The sequence below is a fragment of the Oryctolagus cuniculus genome, chromosome 5 (assembly GCF_964237555.1).
Source record: "Oryctolagus cuniculus chromosome 5, mOryCun1.1, whole genome shotgun sequence".
NCBI classification, from domain to species: domain Eukaryota; kingdom Metazoa; phylum Chordata; class Mammalia; order Lagomorpha; family Leporidae; genus Oryctolagus; species Oryctolagus cuniculus.
Window position 1 is genome coordinate 127,107,316 of NC_091436.1, and position 18,253 is coordinate 127,125,568.

General features: G+C 50.9%; 1 protein-coding gene across 5 annotated transcripts in view; it reads right to left on the reverse strand.

Annotated features, from left to right (window-relative positions):
* Positions 1-6,442: 6,442 nt before the first annotated feature.
* Positions 6,443-18,253, reverse strand: part of BICRAL (BICRA like chromatin remodeling complex associated protein) — a 111,872-nt gene continuing 100,061 nt past the window's right edge. For all 5 annotated transcript variants that reach the window (XM_070074088.1, XM_070074087.1, XM_070074086.1 and 2 more), the window contains 4 exons: positions 18,078-18,223; positions 17,382-17,476; positions 13,178-13,280; positions 6,443-10,287 (listed from right to left, as the gene is read on the reverse strand). In XM_070074088.1, coding sequence (XP_069930189.1) covers positions 9,500-10,287; positions 13,178-13,280; positions 17,382-17,476; positions 18,078-18,223 — 1,132 coding nt within the window. In that variant the 3' untranslated portion in view covers positions 6,443-9,499. The remainder of the gene's footprint in view (positions 10,288-13,177; positions 13,281-17,381; positions 17,477-18,077; positions 18,224-18,253) is intronic.

Genomic DNA, 18,253 nt, shown 5'->3' on the forward strand with positions numbered 1-18,253 from the left:
CCAGAGAACAAGGGAGGGAGCCCTCTAAAAAGGAAGAAAATTGGCCAGTGCCGCGGCTCACTTCCCTAATCCTCCGCCTGCGGCACCAGCACCCCAGGTTCTAGTCCCGGTTTCTCCTCTTCCAGTCCAGCTCTCTGCTGTGGCCTGGGAGGGCAGTGGAGGATGGCCCAAGTGCTTGGGCCCTGCATTCACATGGGGGACCAGGAGGAATCACCTGGCTCCTGGCTTTGGATCGGTATAGCCCCGGCCGTGGCGGCCATTTGGGGAGTGAACCAACGGAAGGAAGACCTTTCTCTCTGTCTCTCTCTCACTGTCTAACTCTGCCTGTCAAAAAAAAAAAAAAAAAATTGTTCACTGAGTTTGTGTTTACTGAGCACTGATCATGTACCCTAGCACTGGGGAAGATCCAAGGTTTTCTTTTTTAAATTTAAATTTATTTATTTTCATTTTATTTTGGAAGCAGAGAGACAGATGGAGAAAGATCTTCCATCTGCTCGTTCACTCCTCAGATATCTACAACAGCCAAGGCTGGGCCAGGCCAAAGCACTTGGAATTCAGTCTGGGTCTCTATGTGGGTTGCAGGGACCCACCAGCTGGGGCCCTCACCTGCCTCCTCCCAGGATGTGGAATGGCCTAGACTCAAAGCAGGCACTCTTGTAGGAGATGCAGATGTCCTAAGCAGTGACTTACCACTGCACCAAATGCTTGCTCTGTAAGTTTTTTTTTTTTTTTTTTTTAGTATTTATTTTTTGGAAAAAGGGAGGGAGAGACAGACATCTTCCATCCATGGGGTGCAGGGGCCCAAGCACCTGTGCCCTCTTCCACTGCTTTTCCTAGGCACATTAATAGGGAGCTGGATTGGAAGTGGAGCAGCCGGAACACAAATTGGTGCCCATATGGGCTGCCAGCATCGTAGGCAGCGGCTTATCAACTACACCATAACGCTGGCCTGAGATTTCTTTTCAAAGTGAGGTTATTGATGAGAATGTGGCACAGCTATTCATACCTCAAGAATCTTAGTCCTGTGGCCGGCGCTGTGGCATAGTGGGTAAAGCTGCTGCCTGCAGTGCTGGCATCCCATATGGGCGCTGGTGCGAGTTCCAGCTGCTCCACTTCCAATCCAGCTCTCTGCTATGGCCTGGGAAAGCAGTGGAAGATGGCCCAGGTGCTTGGGCTCCTGCACCCGTATGGGAGACCTGGAAGAAGCTCCTGGCTTTGGATCGGCCCAGCTCCAGCCATTGCGGCCACCTGGGGAGTGAACCAGCAGATGGAAGTGCGTTCTCTCTCTCTCTCTCTCTCTCTCTCTCTCTCCCTCTCAAATAAATAAATAAATAAATATTGCCAGCCCCAAGAACCTTATAGTCTTTTTAAGTCTTTTCTCACAGGCTCTGTTCTCTTCTCGGCCACTTCAGTTGTCTACCAGTAGCGATTGGTTAAATACATTTTAGAAGACGGCCATTGTATGCAGTGAGCTGGTTTTCATGTCCTGAAGTCTCAGCAGTGGAAGTTTCTTGGTTTTTGGCCTGCCCACCTCCATCCATTCCCATTTCTTAACAGCATCTCATTCCTCTTAGGAACTGGGCTCGCCCTCATCATGTACAACTTTGGAAGCAGTGGGGGATATCAAACACAAACCTTTGCCTTCCCAATACTTAAGTAGTATTTGGAAGACATTTCCAACCCTTTCTCACCTCCCCAGTGGGAGGGGGCCTGAGACTTGAAACTTTTCTGGGATTTTGAATCTTGAACAGAGTGATGATAGAAGAAACTAATCTGGGGCAAGACAGCTTCCATCTTCTAAGACTTCCTGGAGTCTCCTTCTTCCTGTCTGTAATACTACTAGACATCTGGTTACATTTGAAAAAGTAAAATACAAGAGTGGGTGTCGTGGCACAGTGGGGTAAGCCACTGTCTGCAAGGCTGGTAACCTATGTAAGTGCTGGTGCCATTCTATATGAGTGCTAGTTCAAGTCCTGGCTGCTCCACTTCCAATCCAGCTCCCTGCTAATGCACCTGGAAAAAGCAGCAGAAAATGGCACAAGTGCTTGGGCCCCTGCACCCACATGGGAGACCTGGCTGGAGTTCTAGGCTCCTGACCCTAATCTGGCCCAGCCCTGGATGTTTTGGCCATTTGGGGAGTGAACCAGATCCGTCTCTCTCTCTCTCTCTCTCTCTCTCTCTCTCTCTCTCCTTTTCAAATAAAAAAGAAAAAGTAAAATACAGATAAGGAGAAAAAGAATGGTCTCAGATCGTTGTTTTTGGGTGTTTTTTTTTTGGCTATAGATGTATTTTTATGGACAAGAAGGTGTTGGTAGGGTTAGTTAAAATATGAAAGGCAGAATGATAGAGAGTGAGAGCAAGAGGGGGGTGGATCTTTCATCTGCTGGTTCACTCCCCAAAGGGCTGCAATGGTCTGGGTTGGGCCAGACTGAAGCCAGGAGCCTGGAGCTCCTGTCAGGTCTTCCACATCAGGAGCAGGGGCCAGAGGCTGGCATTGCTAGCAGCAGCTTGAAAGGCAGAAGGAGAGAGAGAGAGAATGAATATGTATATTCTCATCTGCTGATTTATTCTTCAAATGTCCATAATGGCTGGGGTTGGGCCTGATCAAAACCAGAAGCCAGGAACTCAATGTCCTGGTCTTCCACATGGGTGGCAAGGACTCAAGTCCCTGAGCCACCTTCTGCTGCCTCCTGGGCTCTGTATTAGCAGGAAGGCTGGGGTCAGGATCTGGTGGCAGGCATGAACCTAGGCCTTCTGGTATGGGACGTGGTGTCTTAAATGCTTGGCCAAACACCTGCCATATATTTTAAAAGTCTTATTTATTTGACTTAAATTATTTATTTGAATGGCAGAGTAACAGAGAGGGAGAGAGTGAGTGTTCTTCCATTATCTGGTTCATTCTCCAAATACCTGCAACAGCCAGGGCTGAGCCACGCTGAAGCCAGGAACCGGAGCTCTATCCGAGTCTCCCCATGGGTGGCAGGAACCAAAGTAGTTGAGCCATCATCTGCTGCCTCACAGGCACATTAGCAGGAAGCTGGATTGGGAGTGGAGGTGGGGCTTGATCCCAAGCACTCCACTGTGGACTGCAGGCAACACAGGTGGTGGCTTAAGCCACTGCACCCAATGCCTGCCCTGCAAATAAGACTCTTTCTAGGATCAACAGTTTGCGGTTGTCTGAATTGACTCCAGGATCCCTTTCTTTTCTTTTATTATTTTTAAAAGCTTGAGTTATTTGAAAGTTAGAGTTAGAGAGAGAGAGAATCTTCCATCCACTGGTTCACTCCCAGATGGCAGCCACGGCTGGGGCTGGGCCAGGCCTAAGTCAGGAACGAGGAACCTCTTCCAGGTCTGCCATGTGGGTACCCGAGGCCCAAGCACTTGGACCAGCGTCTGCTGCTTTTCCCAGGTGCATTAGCAGGGAACTGGATCAGAAGTGGAGCAGCCAGGTCTTAAACCAGCATCCGTATGGGATACCAATGTTGCAGGCAGCGGCTTAACCTGCTATGCCACAACGCCAGCTTCCAGGATCCCTTTCTCAGTATATCCTTGAATTAGTTATTTCAGTACTGCCTTCAATTTCAGATTATTTGGGATTCTACTCTTTTACCTAAGAGACAATTGAGCAAAGCCTTCCTAGTAAGGCAAAACCACCTCACCCAACACACGGCAACGGAGCTCCATCTGTAATCTCCCATCTATCCCAACCTTGTTCTCGGGTTATGACTCTTGTAGCTTCATTGTTTTGAGTTCTGCCCTGTGCATCCTCTGAGAGCGACAATGGGATACCAGGCAGCAGGAAGGGGAGTTGAGCAGACGACTTGGAGAAGACAACATGGCCAACCGCTTTTGATCTTGACGAAGAACAAGCCGAAGTGGGGAGGAATGGGGAGAGAACAGGTGACGGGCACAGCCTTGAGGGTTGAGGACAGACACAGGACAGCCAGAGGAAGGACACAGTATGTAGTAGGTAAGGCCAAAAGCAAAACCGAAAAATTGGCCCCTCTGAATTATTTCCGAAGTGATCTGGCACTAGCATTTTCACTCTCCACACTTGTTCAGTTTCCCACCCTAGGAAGCACAGGGCCAGGACAATCTTCCTGCTTCGTAGGCCAAGACACTGAGGCAGAGAGCAGCTTGCAGAGATGCATCTGCTGCTGGGTGGCCACCTTCCGGGTTCTGCTCCTACTTCCTGCCCGCCTGAGACATTGCTTTCCTTGGCCTTCCCAGGGGTGATTTTCCCCTGAGAACGTTCTTGCTTTTGCAGGTGCTGTCAGAGGCCCCACTCCCGCCGCCCAGAGGAATACAGCCGAGGCTTTCAACAGAGGAGAGTGGCCAGGTGGCCCACGTTGCAGAATGCACCTGACCCTGGGCTGGGCTCCCACGTCTGCGTGTGTGCAAAGCCAGCTTTCCCCCCGGACTTCACATTTAATTACAAAACCCTTGCTCCTCATCCCTGCACGAAGCATCCCACTTTTCTCGAACTTCATGCAGAAAGCCATGCCGAGAGTCAGGGCGTGCAGGGACAGACTGCATCTCGCTGCCAAGGGGCAGTGTGGGACGTCTGCTCCCACTGCTGTCCTGAGCCCCAGGCTGCCCCCTAGTGACAGGGATTTGTGCACTTGTTCCTTGTAGACTCTGACTCTCGCTTATCCTGGGGTCTAGCTGCTGCACAGCCCAGAGCTCCAGAAATGCTGCTGGTGAATGCCGTCCACCTTCACTGGGTACCCAGGGGGGCTGAACTCCCGTCTGAGAGAGCACCGCGGGGCTAAAGCAGAGCCAGACCCTGGAGTGGGGCCCAGCCCCCCGAGGACAGCACAGCTGGAGGCTGCAGAGGTTTCCTCCTGTTCCCTGATGTCCCCCCTCCACCAGTCCCACAGGCACCCGCTGGCCACTCTCCCTGCCTCAGAGGCCTCCTGAGCCCAGGGTCGCGGGAGGATGCGGGTCCCACCGAGCAGCAGGATGACCCTGCCTTTGACCTCTTCATCCTGGGGACACTCCCATCGCGCGGGGCCTGGAGGTGTCTCCTTGGCAGGGAGACAGGCTTGACCTCGGGGCCACACTGTAGATGACACTGAGGGCCCCATCTCCTGATGTCGTTGTTCTGACTTCCGTTCAATACATGGGAACAGCTTCCTACTCACACCTTGATTTCCTGCTGCTGCTAGTGCTGGGGTCTGGGAGCAATTAAACCATAATGGGGCGGCGGCGGGGGGGGAGGGGGGGGACGGCGCTGTGGTGCAGCAGGTTAACGCCCTGACCTGCAGTGCTGGCATCCCATATGGGCGCCAGTTCGCATCCTGGCTGCTCCTCTTCTGATCCAGCTCTCTGCTATGGCCTGGGAAAGCAGTAGAAGATGGCCCAGGTGCTTGGGCTCCTGCACCTGAGTGGGAGACCCGGAAGAAGCTCCTGGCTCTGGATCAGTGCAGTTCCAGCTGTTGTGGCCAATTGGGGAGTGAACCATTGGATGGAAGACCGACCTCTCTGTCTCTACTTCTCTGTGTAACTCTTTCAAATAAATAAAATAAATCTTTAGAAAAAAATAACAGAGGCCGGCGCCGCGGCTCACTAGGCTAATCCTCCGCCTTGCGGCGCCGGCACACCGGGTTCTAGTCCCGGTCGGGGCGCCGGATTCTGTCCCGGTTGCCCCTCTTCCAGGCCAGCCCTCTGCTGTGGCCAGGGAGTGCAGTGGAGGATGGCCCAGGTGCTTGGGCCCTGCACCCCATGGGAGACCAGGAAAAGCACCTGGCTCCTGGCTCCTGCCATCGGATCAGCGCGCTGCGCCGGCCGCAGCGCGCCGGCCGCGGCGGCCATTGGAGGGTGAACCAACGGCAAAGGAAGACCTTTCTCTCTGTCTCTCTCTCTCACTGTCCACTCTGCCTGTCAAAAAAAAAAAAAAAAAAAAAAAAAAAAAAAAAAAAAAAGAAAAAAATAACAGAGTATAAGCATGAATTCTATCCCCCAAAGAAAAATTTGCCCCCAGAAATATACTTCACCTTCTGGAAGATTCCCTAACGATTTGGGTGCCCACCTGGGTGGGCAGGACCACAGCAGGCACTCATGGGATTGATTTTACAGATATGGTTAGAAAGGTTCTGCTCCATGCAGTTTGGTCAAATATCTAACATGAAGGGAAACCTATTAACGCTGCAATAAACCTCACACAAAATAGTTTTCTTATCTACTTCCTTAGCTTTCTGCTCGTCCTGGTTGAAACAATGAAGTTCTCAGATGAGCCCAGGACCCAGCCCACAGGAGTAGGGGTGGGGGTCTCCTCCCCAAGCAGCTTGGTTTTCATTTGTAACTGGCTGGAACGGCTGATATTAAAACCCTGCCCCTCACTGACGGTGCTGCCTTTTGGCAATGGCATTTACACTTACCTGCTCCTTCCGGGCCAGGCAGCCACTCCTACTTGCAAAATCAAGACAATCACAGTTGCACATTTTCCCAAATCTTTGGCTGTATTGCAATGGTTGTTTCATTTTGTAATCTCCAACTAAACATTTCCTAACCATGGATTAACAATATAGTTACTGACTGGTTTCTTTTAACAGTATTTATCCAACATAACAAAATAAACTGCAATTTGTTATACTTTTTTTTACAAAACATTTTATAAATATTTTTACAAAATGTATACAAAGCAATTTCAAGTGAGACATACTATACAAATGAAGGTATTTAAGCAAATAAAGCCCACACCACACTGACAGCGAGTGACGCGTCCTCTTATTTAAGTCAAGTCAGTCTGTAAGGCCTCCCTAATCTAACAGAGTCTACTAAATTCTTCAGAGCTAAAATATTTCTTTTTCGTAATTGCCAGTTTAAAATTTGCTTTATCTTTAGGCAGTACTTAAGGACACAGAAAATCAAATGCTTAATAAAACAAATTCACACTTTTCCACAACAACAACAGAAAAAAAAGAGAGAGAGAGAAAGAAATAAAATGATTTTTGTTATTGAGTACAAGTAGTTTTAAACTTAACTTTGACTAATGAACCTGAACAACTGGATGCTGGCCATCCAAGGCTGAGCTCTCTCACCCTCCACCAGAGGGCGCTCCACATGCGAGCCATGACCCATGTGCGCATAACCTAATCACAGGAGTAAAGTACATTTTGTAATCTTCATTTGTCATTATCTAAAGTCTTTCCTCCATAAAAAGTAAACTGACACACAAGGACACAAAAATTTACAAGTTTCATTTTGGTAAGTTAGGCTCTCCATTTGCTAGACAAGTGTTTGTGGTTAGAAACTCTGTTAAGATGGCGTATAGAAAAGCGAGGGTTGGGGTGGCAGGGCAGGGCAGGGCAGGGCTGGGAACAAAGATGAGTGACAACTGTACATCAATCTTATCTTGTCTCTTAAGAATTCCACTGATTCGCAATAATTCATGTATTTCACAAGCAGCCTATTGAGAAGGCTTCTGGGCATCAAATTCCACAATGAGAAACATTTGATCAGGAGGGACCATCTTTAGGTCTTGCTAGGAATTAGGGGAGCATGAACCCTAAGAGAAGAGCCTATGAAATCACGGGGTTCAGGCGGGGTGTTACCCCAGGGCTGCCCAAACAGAAAATTCCAACTGGCAATACCAACTTATCTTTCTAATATGTTACAATACAGGGTAAAGGGGAAACCTGCAACTTGGACATTGGCACAAACAAGGAAAAAATGGTAACCTCAAAATGGCCCAGATTTTCCGATATCTATTAGCCGGGCACAGGGGTGGGAGGAAGGGACGTTGCTACGATGCAGTCCGGCTGTCTCACCGAGCCTCTCTGCGTGGTGGGACAGAGGGGCAGGGAGGGGCAGCTCTGTGCTGCTGTTTGTTTTCTATCATCAGAAGCCTTCCTTTCCATCGTAGGCCAATCTGGAAAAGAAACGCCCAACGTGATGACAATGGGGGGTGCCCCCAATCTGGGGACAGCCAGAGCAGATCCTGGCAACATGCTAAGGTGGAGACCGGTGGGTACAGCTCTAAAGCCAGGGGAGAAGCAGAATAGATGAGAGGGCCAGTGAGTGTGTACCGCTGTCCCAAGTGGCCTCTGGGTCCGCGCAGCTCAGACACATGCGCCCACGCTCGAGGGGGGAGGGAGCACATGAGATACTGTTAGGTAGCCTTCCCAGTGACAGGAGGTAAGTGATGGTGACAACAACATGGAGAATGGAAGTAGCAACGGAAATGGGATGGAAGGAACCTGGGAAAGCTCCCTTAAAAGAAGTACAAACAATAGAGCTCTCCGGGATGTTCACGGATGGGAACAGGGCCCTTGAACATGAACCCTGCCAGGGCGCATCCTTTGGCTCTCAGGGGAATCCTGTGTCTCAGATCTTGCCTCTCAGTGGTGGGCTGGCTGGTAACCTTTGGTTTGTCTGTGTTTTGGTAATGATTACTGCCGGGGGCGGCTGCTGCTCGCAGACAAGAAGAAGCATAAACAGGGCCAAAGTCCGCTTAAAGTTTAAACTGAAAAATTACAACATAGTGTTCAAACGCACGCGCTGCTGTTTGTTGTGGGAGAGGGTGCGGAGAGAGGTCAGATGAAACAGAACCCAGCGACAAACAGAAACAGACATCGGATGTTGGCTACGTCCAATTAGAGAATGCAAAACTCGTGTTTTTTTCTCGGTAGCTCACATATATGTATGCTTGTACATATATACATATTGGAATCCTCATGGCTCTCTCCCGGCCTCCCCGAACACTGCGCCACTCAACTCGTTTTTTGTGCCTTTCCTTAGCCTGGTGGAAGGATCTCACAGCATGCTGTGGCAACAAAGGAGGGAGCACTCCCTAGCCCGAGGTCAGCGCGGAGATGCTGGAAAGCATGGGGAGCACTGCAATGACCCACGGGGGGGCCCGGATTCCCTGCTCCTGGCTCCTCCCGGGAGGGGCCACAGGGGCCGCCAGCAGCCAGCAACTAACTGCTCAGAGCCAGCTGTGGGGGTGAGGGGTTGGGGAGAAGAGTCACGTGGTCTTTCCCCCAACAAAAAACAAACAAAAAAACCGTCAAGATGACCAAACCGAACAAAACTGAAAAACCCCAAAGGCTAAATTTGGAGATGCAGTGGGATATTCTTTTAAAAAGTAGCTTCTATCAGTGCTGTTTGATTTTCTTTAATAAGTCTGTATTTTTCAAATGACTTATGATTGTCAAAATTTTACCCAGGGCCAGGCATACTGTGGTTTCATTGAATTACAGTGTTTAAAAAAATAAACTAAAATAAAATAAATTTAAAAAATGACCATAAGCACTTGGAGAACACTTGAAATGTGTCGGGCCTATCAGACTGCTTGCTAACAAGGATTCGTTTTGCTCCAGGGGTCTCCCTGTGACCACGACGAGTATTGCTCTTAAACAAGGAACAGGACTGAGATTAGAAAGAACCACCTGTGATGAACGGTCAAGCGCGCTGGAGACAGGAGGCCGGTTCCGTTTGCTTTTGCCAGGGAGGAAGGGAACGTGTCCGGGGCGGGCGGCAGGGGGCGCTGCTGCTATTAACACTCTAGGATACTATTTACAGCTGCTTCTAAAATGGAGTCAGTTTCGACGACGCCTTCGCTGTGGTCCGGGATGAACTTTTCCAGGCAGTTTTCCTGCGAAGCCATTGGCGAGAAGTTGGGGAAATCTAACTCGACAGAGCCGCTGACCGCGGGCTCGCTCTGGGGCGGCCGCCCGGCCTTTTTAAGTTCCAAGATGTTCTTAAACGTCGTTTCCAAGCTCTTGGTGAGCTGGAGGTCCGGCTGGGGCTCTCCGGACCCCTTCATGACGTCCGTGTGTAAAACGTCGCTCTTTGGGGAACTCCTCAAGGTTCTGTCCTGGAAGGAATTGTTACACGCCAGCTCCGAGGGGGACTCCCCCAGGATGCTGGCGAGCGGGCCCTCGGCGCCGGGCTCCGGCCTGCAGGAGGGCTTCCGGGGCCCCTCGGGGCCGGGGGAGCACTCGCGGGCCTTCAGGGGCTCTCTCCGGCTGCCCTTCTCGTCCGAGGTGCTCCGGTACTGCACCAAGCCCGCTTTGTCCAACTTCAGTGCTCTGCCGAGGCCTTCTGCTTTTTTAGAAATGCTTCCCTCCGCAGAGACCACGATGTGATTAGGCACTAGAGGAAACTGGTCATGGTTCGCAGGCTCTGCCACGCCGGCTTTGGCTCGGTCCCTGCCCGGGGCCTTGGCCGTCAGATGGAGCGAGCTGGGGGTCCTGCTGCCGTGCTGGTCGCTCCTGCAGAACTGGGGCTCTGCAGCGGCCTTGTCGGGTTGGAAGGAGCAACAGAAGTCAGCCTGGAAACCCTCTGGCGATGGGAACAGAGAGGACGTTAAGGAGCGAAGGGGAGGACCGCCCGACCGAGCCTCAGCGGCCACCCTGCCCCACCCCCAGCCGACCGGCACCCCGAGCACCCTGCAGGAGTGACCGAGGTTACAGAGCCGCAGCTTTGAGGAGGAAGCTGCCGGATGACAAGTGGGAACACCCGGTGGGCAGGGCAGGGCAGGTTATTTTCTGTCCATTTTTGTTAATGGCTGCTTTCAGAAGGTCTGAAAACGCAAATTGGGGGCTGGTGGCAGCCTGGCTCCTCCTCCAGCACGGGACCCTGGGAAGGGGCAAGCGTGGGGAGGGCGGAAGGCACCTGCACCCCTGCAGCCGTGTGCCAGGCACCCAGCACCGCTGCGCCCAGACCAAACGCTATTTGCGGAAGCACAGTGGGGAGCCTGAGCCCTGGGCGGCCAGAGAAGCGCCTGCGCAGCTTCGGGGCACAGGGTGGGCACGGGGTGGGCACAGGGGCTGCGGGCACTGACGGAGGCAGGCAGGCTGCTGTCACGCAGGGCGGAGAGAGTATTCACTCAGAGTAAGGAAGCGAAATACGGCTTTCAAAAAACCACACCGCGTATGTATGCAGTGGACGGGAATTTGCTGACCAAATTCAAAACAGGAGATCTAGGGAATACAGGCTTGTACTCTAAAAAATGACTCCATTCAACCAACTGGCTCTGTAGGTACACGGGGCACAGAGGCGGGGGAAGGGGGAAGGAAGAGGGAGGGCTGGTCTAAGCCAAGTCACCAAAAAAGGCAATAGGAGAGAGAGTTCAGGTCCCGAGAAAAAGGGACTGAAACCGACCCTATGTTATTCTCTTCTTTTCTGGGAATATTGGAGGATCCTGCTGCCTCTCCCTGCAGACCGAGTGTGAGGCCCGCGGGTTTGAGGGGACGTCAGAAAGTTCATAGAAGGCATTGTGGCACAGCAGGTTCAGCCACTGCTGGAGACACTGGCATTCCATAGCCGAGTGCCAGGTCAGCTCCTGGCTGCTCCACTTCTGATCCAGCTCCCTGCTAATGCACCCTGGGAGACAGCAGGTGATGGCCCAGGTGCTTGGGCCCCTGCACCCACATGGGAGACCTGGGTAGAGTTCCTGGCTCCTGGCTTCAGCCTGGCCTGGCTCTGACCGCTGTGGCCATTTGGGGAATAAACAGTGGATGGAAGATCTCTATGTCACTCTTTCAAATCAATAAATGTATTTTTTTTAAAAAGCTCATGGAAAAATGAAATTGAAAAGTTATTTTGAGGCAACATGTGTGAAACCATGAAGTTTTTTTCATAATATGTATTTCCCATAAACTTTTTGAAGTCCCCTCATATTCTATTTGTCAATTTCTTGAACCACATCAAATACAAGATAGAACTTTTTTTTTTTTTGACAGGCAGAGTGGACAGTGAGAGAGACAGAGAGAAAGGTCTTCCTTTGCCGTTGGTTCACCCTCCAATGGCCACCGCGGCCGGCGCGCTGCAGCTGGCGCACCGCGCCGATCCGATGGCAGGAGCCAGGAGCCAGGTGCTTTTCCTGGTCTCCCATGGGGTGCAGGGCCCAAGCACCTGGGCCATCCACTGCGCTCCCTGGCCACAGCAGAGGGCTGGCCTGGAAGAGGGGCAACCGGGACAGGATCCAGCACCCCGACCGGGACTAGAACCCGGTGTGCCGGCGCTGCTAGGCGGAGGATTAGCCTAGTGAGCCGCGGCGCTGGCCAAGATAGAACTTTTATACTTTAGTGCCAGAAAAGACATTAGAGAAATGAGAGTGAAGCCACAGAAAATTAATAGTCCAATAGTAAGGGGATGAAATAAATTAACAAGCTACTATAATAAAATATAGGAAATATTATTTCCAAGACTACAGCAACATGATGAAAAACTTCAGATACATGGCATGCAAGAAAATTAGACTACAAAATCCTATCTAGAGCTGGAAAAAATGTGGAGAGGAAGGCATTCCTTTTATAAGATGGTGAAAGGGTGGGTAAGATTCCTATTCTCTGAATTACCACAACATCATTTGATTTAAGAAATTGTAGAGGCTAGGAAAAATTACAACTCATTGTTGCAGCCGGTGCTGTGGCATGGCGGACAAAACTGCCGCCTCCAGTACAAGCATCCCATGTGGACACTGGTTCGAGTCCCGGCTACTCCACTTCTAATCCAGATCTCTGCTGTGGCCTGGGGAAGCAGTGGAAGATGGCCCAAGTGCTTGGGCCCCAGCACCCTTGTTAGAGACCTGGAGGAAGCTGCTGGTTCCTGGCTTCTGATGGGCCCAGCGACTGGCTGCTGTGACCATTCGGGGAGTGAACCAGTGGATGGAAAAAGACCTCCTTCTCTCTCTCTGCCTCTGCCTCTCTATAACTGACTTTCAAATAAATAAATTAATTAAAAAAAAAAAAAAAAAAGGAATTCCTTGTTAAAAGGCAGAAGAATGTGGGCAAATGCGGACACTTGTGGCTGGCAGGCAGCTGCCGGGGGAGGACGGCCCGTTTGCGGGCTGGGGTCCGGCCCGGTTTCACTGCTGTTCCCCCAGCTGTAACCTGCACACAGCCAGGCACTCGCTAGCATGCTGACCGTGCTCATTTCTGGGCAGCCTTCTGTTCTCAGAAATGACAGGAGGAGGGAGAACTGTAAGCTTACAGTAGGGAAAAAAATCATCTAGCTGAACTAAAATTCCAGTCTGGATTTCCTAGAAGAGATGTCCTCCGAGTACGCGCGCACCACTCTTCTCTCTGGGCCGCCCCCTCCCCAGCCCCGCGGCCCCAGAACTCCTGTTCTACCCGCAAGTCTCAGCCAACAGTCAGCCATGACAGAGCCCACGGCCCTGTGGCCCCACAGTGCAGCCCCTGTCCCCACGCTCACTGACGCGCCTTACCAGGGTCCACGAGGGCCAGCCGCTTGTCCCGCGACAGGGACGCTCTTTCCTCCTGGTTGAACATTCGGTCGATCATCACCATCTCGGCAGAGGGGTTGATCCGCTGCAAGCGAGAGCGGCAGTCATTTCAGGGCCTTTGCCTAGGAGCAAACATCTCTCTGCGTCTTTGGATGAATGAGGCCATCAGAAATGCCACTCTGCTGTCTAGGTTCTGGGTGCCCACCTAGTCCCATCTCATCTGCTTACATCTGATGCATTATTTAAAAATGTGTTTTTTGGGAGAGGTAATTTTTACGCTGGTACACAATTCTCAAGGTAACTACAGGGCATGAAAACGCAAGCTTCCCTTCCATGCGTGCCTTGGACACCGCCAGCACCCAGCGCCTCCCCTGGAGGACACGCACGCGTTCACAGACCGCTTGGCTTGCACACGATGGTGGCAGCTCCACGGACTGCTCAATACACCTGCTTTCCTCCTTAGAAATCCTCCCAGTAGGGTGACCTCCCTTTTCTATTCTGCTAAGCTTTACGGTGTATTTTTATAAAGGCTCTCCCTGTTATTGAAGCTTTGCCGTCCAGAATCAAATCTGGAGCAGCTATAAGATGATCTGGCCCTTTCCTCCCCAGTGACACAGCTGGTGTTTTTTGATGTCTCAGAGTTTTGTTTCAGAAATGGTTGAACATATGAGAACTGTTAGACACTTCGGTGGCACAATCTTAAATATATATATTACATTAGGGGCTGGCACTGTGACATAGTGGGTTAACCAGATGTCTGCAGCGCCGGCATCCCATGTGGGTGCCGGTTCGATTCCCGGCTGCTCCACTTCTGCTCCAGCTCTTTGCTAATGCACCTGGGAAAGCAATGGAGGATGGGCCCCTGCACCCATGTGGGAGACTCGGAAGAAGCTTCTGGCTCCTAGCTTTGGTCTGGTCCAGCTCGGGCTGTTGTGGCCATTTGGGGAGTGAACCAGCAGATGGAAGATCTCTCGCTCTCTGTAACTCTGCCTTTCAGATAAAATAAATAAATCTTTAAAAACTTACATTAAAATTTATTTTTAAATTTATTTGAAAGGCAGAGAAAGGGGGAAAGCAGGACAGACACAAAGAAAGAGAGAGAGAGAGAATAAGAGAGAGAGAAAGAAAGCAAGAAAGGAAGAAAGAAAGAAAGAGAGAGAAAGAGAGATTGAGAGATATTCTTCCATCCTCTGGTTCACTCCCCAATACTCCCCAAATGCCCACAAGAAGTCAGAGCTGGGCCAGGCCAAACCCTGGAGCTCAGAATTCAGTCAAAGTCTCCATCGTAGCCGGCAGGGATCCAACTACCTGAGCCATCACCTGCTGCCTCCCAGGGTGCACATTAGCAGGAATCTGGAACAAGAATCGGAGCTGGGACTGGAACCCAAGTACTCTGATAGGCACTGAGGGCATCCCAAGTGGCATCCAGACAAACCCCCAACCCAGATACAGGTATTTAAGTACACACACACTCTGACACTATATTGTATAAGTGTGTCACGTCATTCAACCAATCTTCCAAGATACACTTTCCAAGTTGATCTCAACTTCAAAATGACTTGTAACAGACCAATTTATAGGTTAACGTTTATGCAATTTAGAACTACTTCCAAAACAGAATAGGTTGGTCTTTCCGTTATTTCCTGAAATATCTTACTCCTTTCTCTAATTGATGTTTCAAGATTAATTTTAGTTTCTACTTTGGGTGATGAATAGGTTCTGGAATTAGACAGTGCTGATGGTTGTGAAAGAGACAATCTATTGTTGAGTCTAATAAAAACCATCCAGTTGCACACTTTAAAACTAAATCTGGGCTGGCACCGCGGCTCACTAGGCTAATCCTTCGCCTTGAGGCGCTGGCACACCGGGTTCTAGTCCCGGTCGGGGCGCCGGATTCTGTCCCGGTTGCCCCTCTTCCAGTCCAGCTCTCTGCTGTGGCCAGGGAGTGCAGTGGAGGATGGCCCAAGTGCTTGGGCCCTGCACCCCATGGGAGACCAGGATAAGTACCTGGCTCCTGCCTTCAGATCAGCGCGGTGCGCCAGCTGCAGCGCGCCTGCCGCGGTGGCCATTGGAAGGTGAACCAACGGCAAAAGGAAGACCTTTCTCTCTGTCTCTCTCTCTCTCTCACTATCCACTCTGCCTGTCAAAACAAAACAAAACACAGTGGTTAAGGATGCAACTTGAAACATGCACATGTTCAAGTCCTGGCTCCTCTTCTGAATTGAGCTTCCTGCTAACGTGTTCCCTATGAGGCAGCAGGTGATGGCTCAACTAGCCGGGTCCCTGCTACCCACACAGGAGACCTGGACTGAGATCTGGGATGAAGACTTCAGTCCAGCCCAGCCCCACTGCTGCAGGCATTTGAATAATGAACTACCAGATGAAAGGTCTCTCTCTCTCTGTGGACTCTGTCTCTCTCCCTCACTGCTTTCCAAATAAAATGAAAATAAATAAATATTTTAAAAAAATTAAACTTGAATTTGAGATGTACACTTGAGACGCCATTTCAGGGGCCCAGTGTTGTGGCACAGTGGATTAAGCAGTCAACCTTGTGATGCAAGCAGCCCATAAGAGTGCTGAGTTGGGGTCAGGCTGCCTTTTTTTTTTTTTTTTTTTTTAAGATTTATTTTATTTATTTGAAAGGCACAATTACAGAGAGAGGGAGAGACAGAGAGATAGAGGAAGCTCTTCCGTCTACTGGTTCACTTCCCAAATGGCCACAATGACCAGGACTGGGCCAGACCAAAGCCAGGAACCTGGAACTCCATCTGGGTCTCCCACAAGGGTGTCAGGGGCCCAAGCACTTGGGCCATCTTCCTCTGCTCTCCTAGGTGCATTAGAGAGCTGGATGCTGGCGTAGCAGGTGGTGGCTTTACCCGCTAGGCCACAGTGCTGGCCCCTGCTTCCCTTCTGACCCAGCTCCCTGCCAATGTCTCTGGGAGGGCAGTAGAAGATGGCCCAGATGCATGGGCTCCTGCACCCATGTGGGAGGCCCAGGTGGAGTTCCAGGCTCCTGGCTTGGCCTGGCTCTACCCTGGTTGTGGTGGCCATTTGGGGAGTGAACCAGCAGATAGAAGAGCTCTCTTTCTCTCTGTCTCACCTTCTCTCTCTATAATTCAGCCTTTCAAATAAATAAATAAATAAATCTTAAAAAAGCAAAAAACAAAAACAGAAGACACCACGCCACTTCAGAGTGCCAGAGTGCTTGGGTTCAAGTCCTGGCTCTGCTCCTGACTCCAGCTTCCTGGTAATGCTCACCCTGGGAGGCAGCACCCTGGGAGGCCCGAGTACTTGGGCCCCTGCCACCGACATGGGAGACCTGGATTGTGTTCCTGGCTTCTGCTTCAGCCTGGCCAGTGCTGTTTTGAGTAAGCCAGTGGATGGGCGATCTCTCTCTGTCTTTCAGAGAAAATAAATACATTTAAAATTAAATGTGAATTTTATGGTATGTTCATGATCCCCTAAAACAGATTTTAACATTGCCATCAGCTGGTCTTGCCTATGTTGTGCTGAATGATTCTCACTGCAGGCGCCTCCAGTCCACCTGCTGCACCTCTGGGTGGATAAAAGGCAGGGGCGGCATCAGTGTGGGGCCCACAGGGTCCTGGGCTGCGTCCCAACTCTGCCAACAACCCTGCAAACTTAGTAGGCAGTTATTTAACCAAAGTCCTGGTTTCCTCATTCGTTAAATGAGAAAATAATAGTCCTGATGAAATGTGATTTACCAAGGAAGGCACAGCAGATGCTGGCTGCCGTTACATGCAGCTAGTCTAAATATTTCTATAATCTGAACACCTGTGCCTTTAAAAAAAAGATTTATTTATTCATGTGAAAGTCAGAGTTACAGAGAGAGAGATCTTTCATTTGCTGGTTCACTCCTGAGTTGGCTGCAACAGCCAGCACTGGGCCAGGACAAAGCCAGGGGCCAGGAGCCTCATCTGGGTCTCCACACGGGCAGCAGGGGCCCAAACACTCGGGTCATCTTCCGCTGCTTTCCCCAGGGCACCAGGAGGGAACAGGAGCCCATATAGGATGCCAGTGCCATAGGTGGCAGCTCCACCCGCTACACCACAATGCCGGCCTCCATCTGTGCCCTGTAAATTATGTCTGATAACCTCATCCCCTGAACTCTTCCCCTGTGACAGTCGCTGTGACCTGGGGAGCTCTTGGCAGCACAATTCTTTACCATGGCATCTTCGAGGAGCAGGAATCTGTACTTGTTAAGCATTGCTTGGGTCCTTTTTAGGAGCTGCGTGGCAACTGTTTCGAATTCATTGTCCACTTTGAAGAGAGACAGGAAGAAAAGCAGTAAGAAAGTGTAAATCACGCCCAGGCTTCTACTTCTTCACAGCGAGAAGCACTACTTCTCCACTAGTCAAGCCTGTGGATCTGTGGCCATTTTCTCTTCTTAGACTCCCTTTTTCCTTGCTCATACATCATGCTTCTTCACTGTTTTCCCCCCACCATCCACATAGCCCATTTTAACTTTAAAGCAGAACAACAACGTAATGCCGCTAACACCAGCTGTAAAATAGAACCATGTAACAGGCCAGCAGCAACCATCAGCAGACAGAGCTGAGGCCATCTCCGCCTCCTCCCACGTGCAGCAGCCGGGACAGGGACGTGAACTGCCTGGGACAGGCAGCACAGTTCAATGTCAAGGTGCACTGCATCCTGTGCCCCCAATCTGTCCACAAAACATTCTGATATCTAGGTGTCCCCTTCCCAGAATACGAGAAGGATAAGCCACAATCCTAAACACAGACGGGGACACTGGGAACACTGGGGACAGGCTGGGTCTGTGATGCAGCCCCTCTACCGGCTCTTGCAGAGGGAGGGCGCCTGGCGTTAGAGGGTCCCCTGAAGTCAGAGCCGTGTTTACCTTTCGTCAGGTCTTCCTCCGTGGGCATGGAGCCCTGGCACACGTGGTAGGAGAGCAGTCTCTGCACCGCATCGCTTAACGATCGGAACTGACTTTTGTCGGGAGTCACAGCGTGGGCTTGGTCCCTCTGTAACTGCTGGAGAATGCTTTGAAAGAGAAATGGCCAACGTCACTGT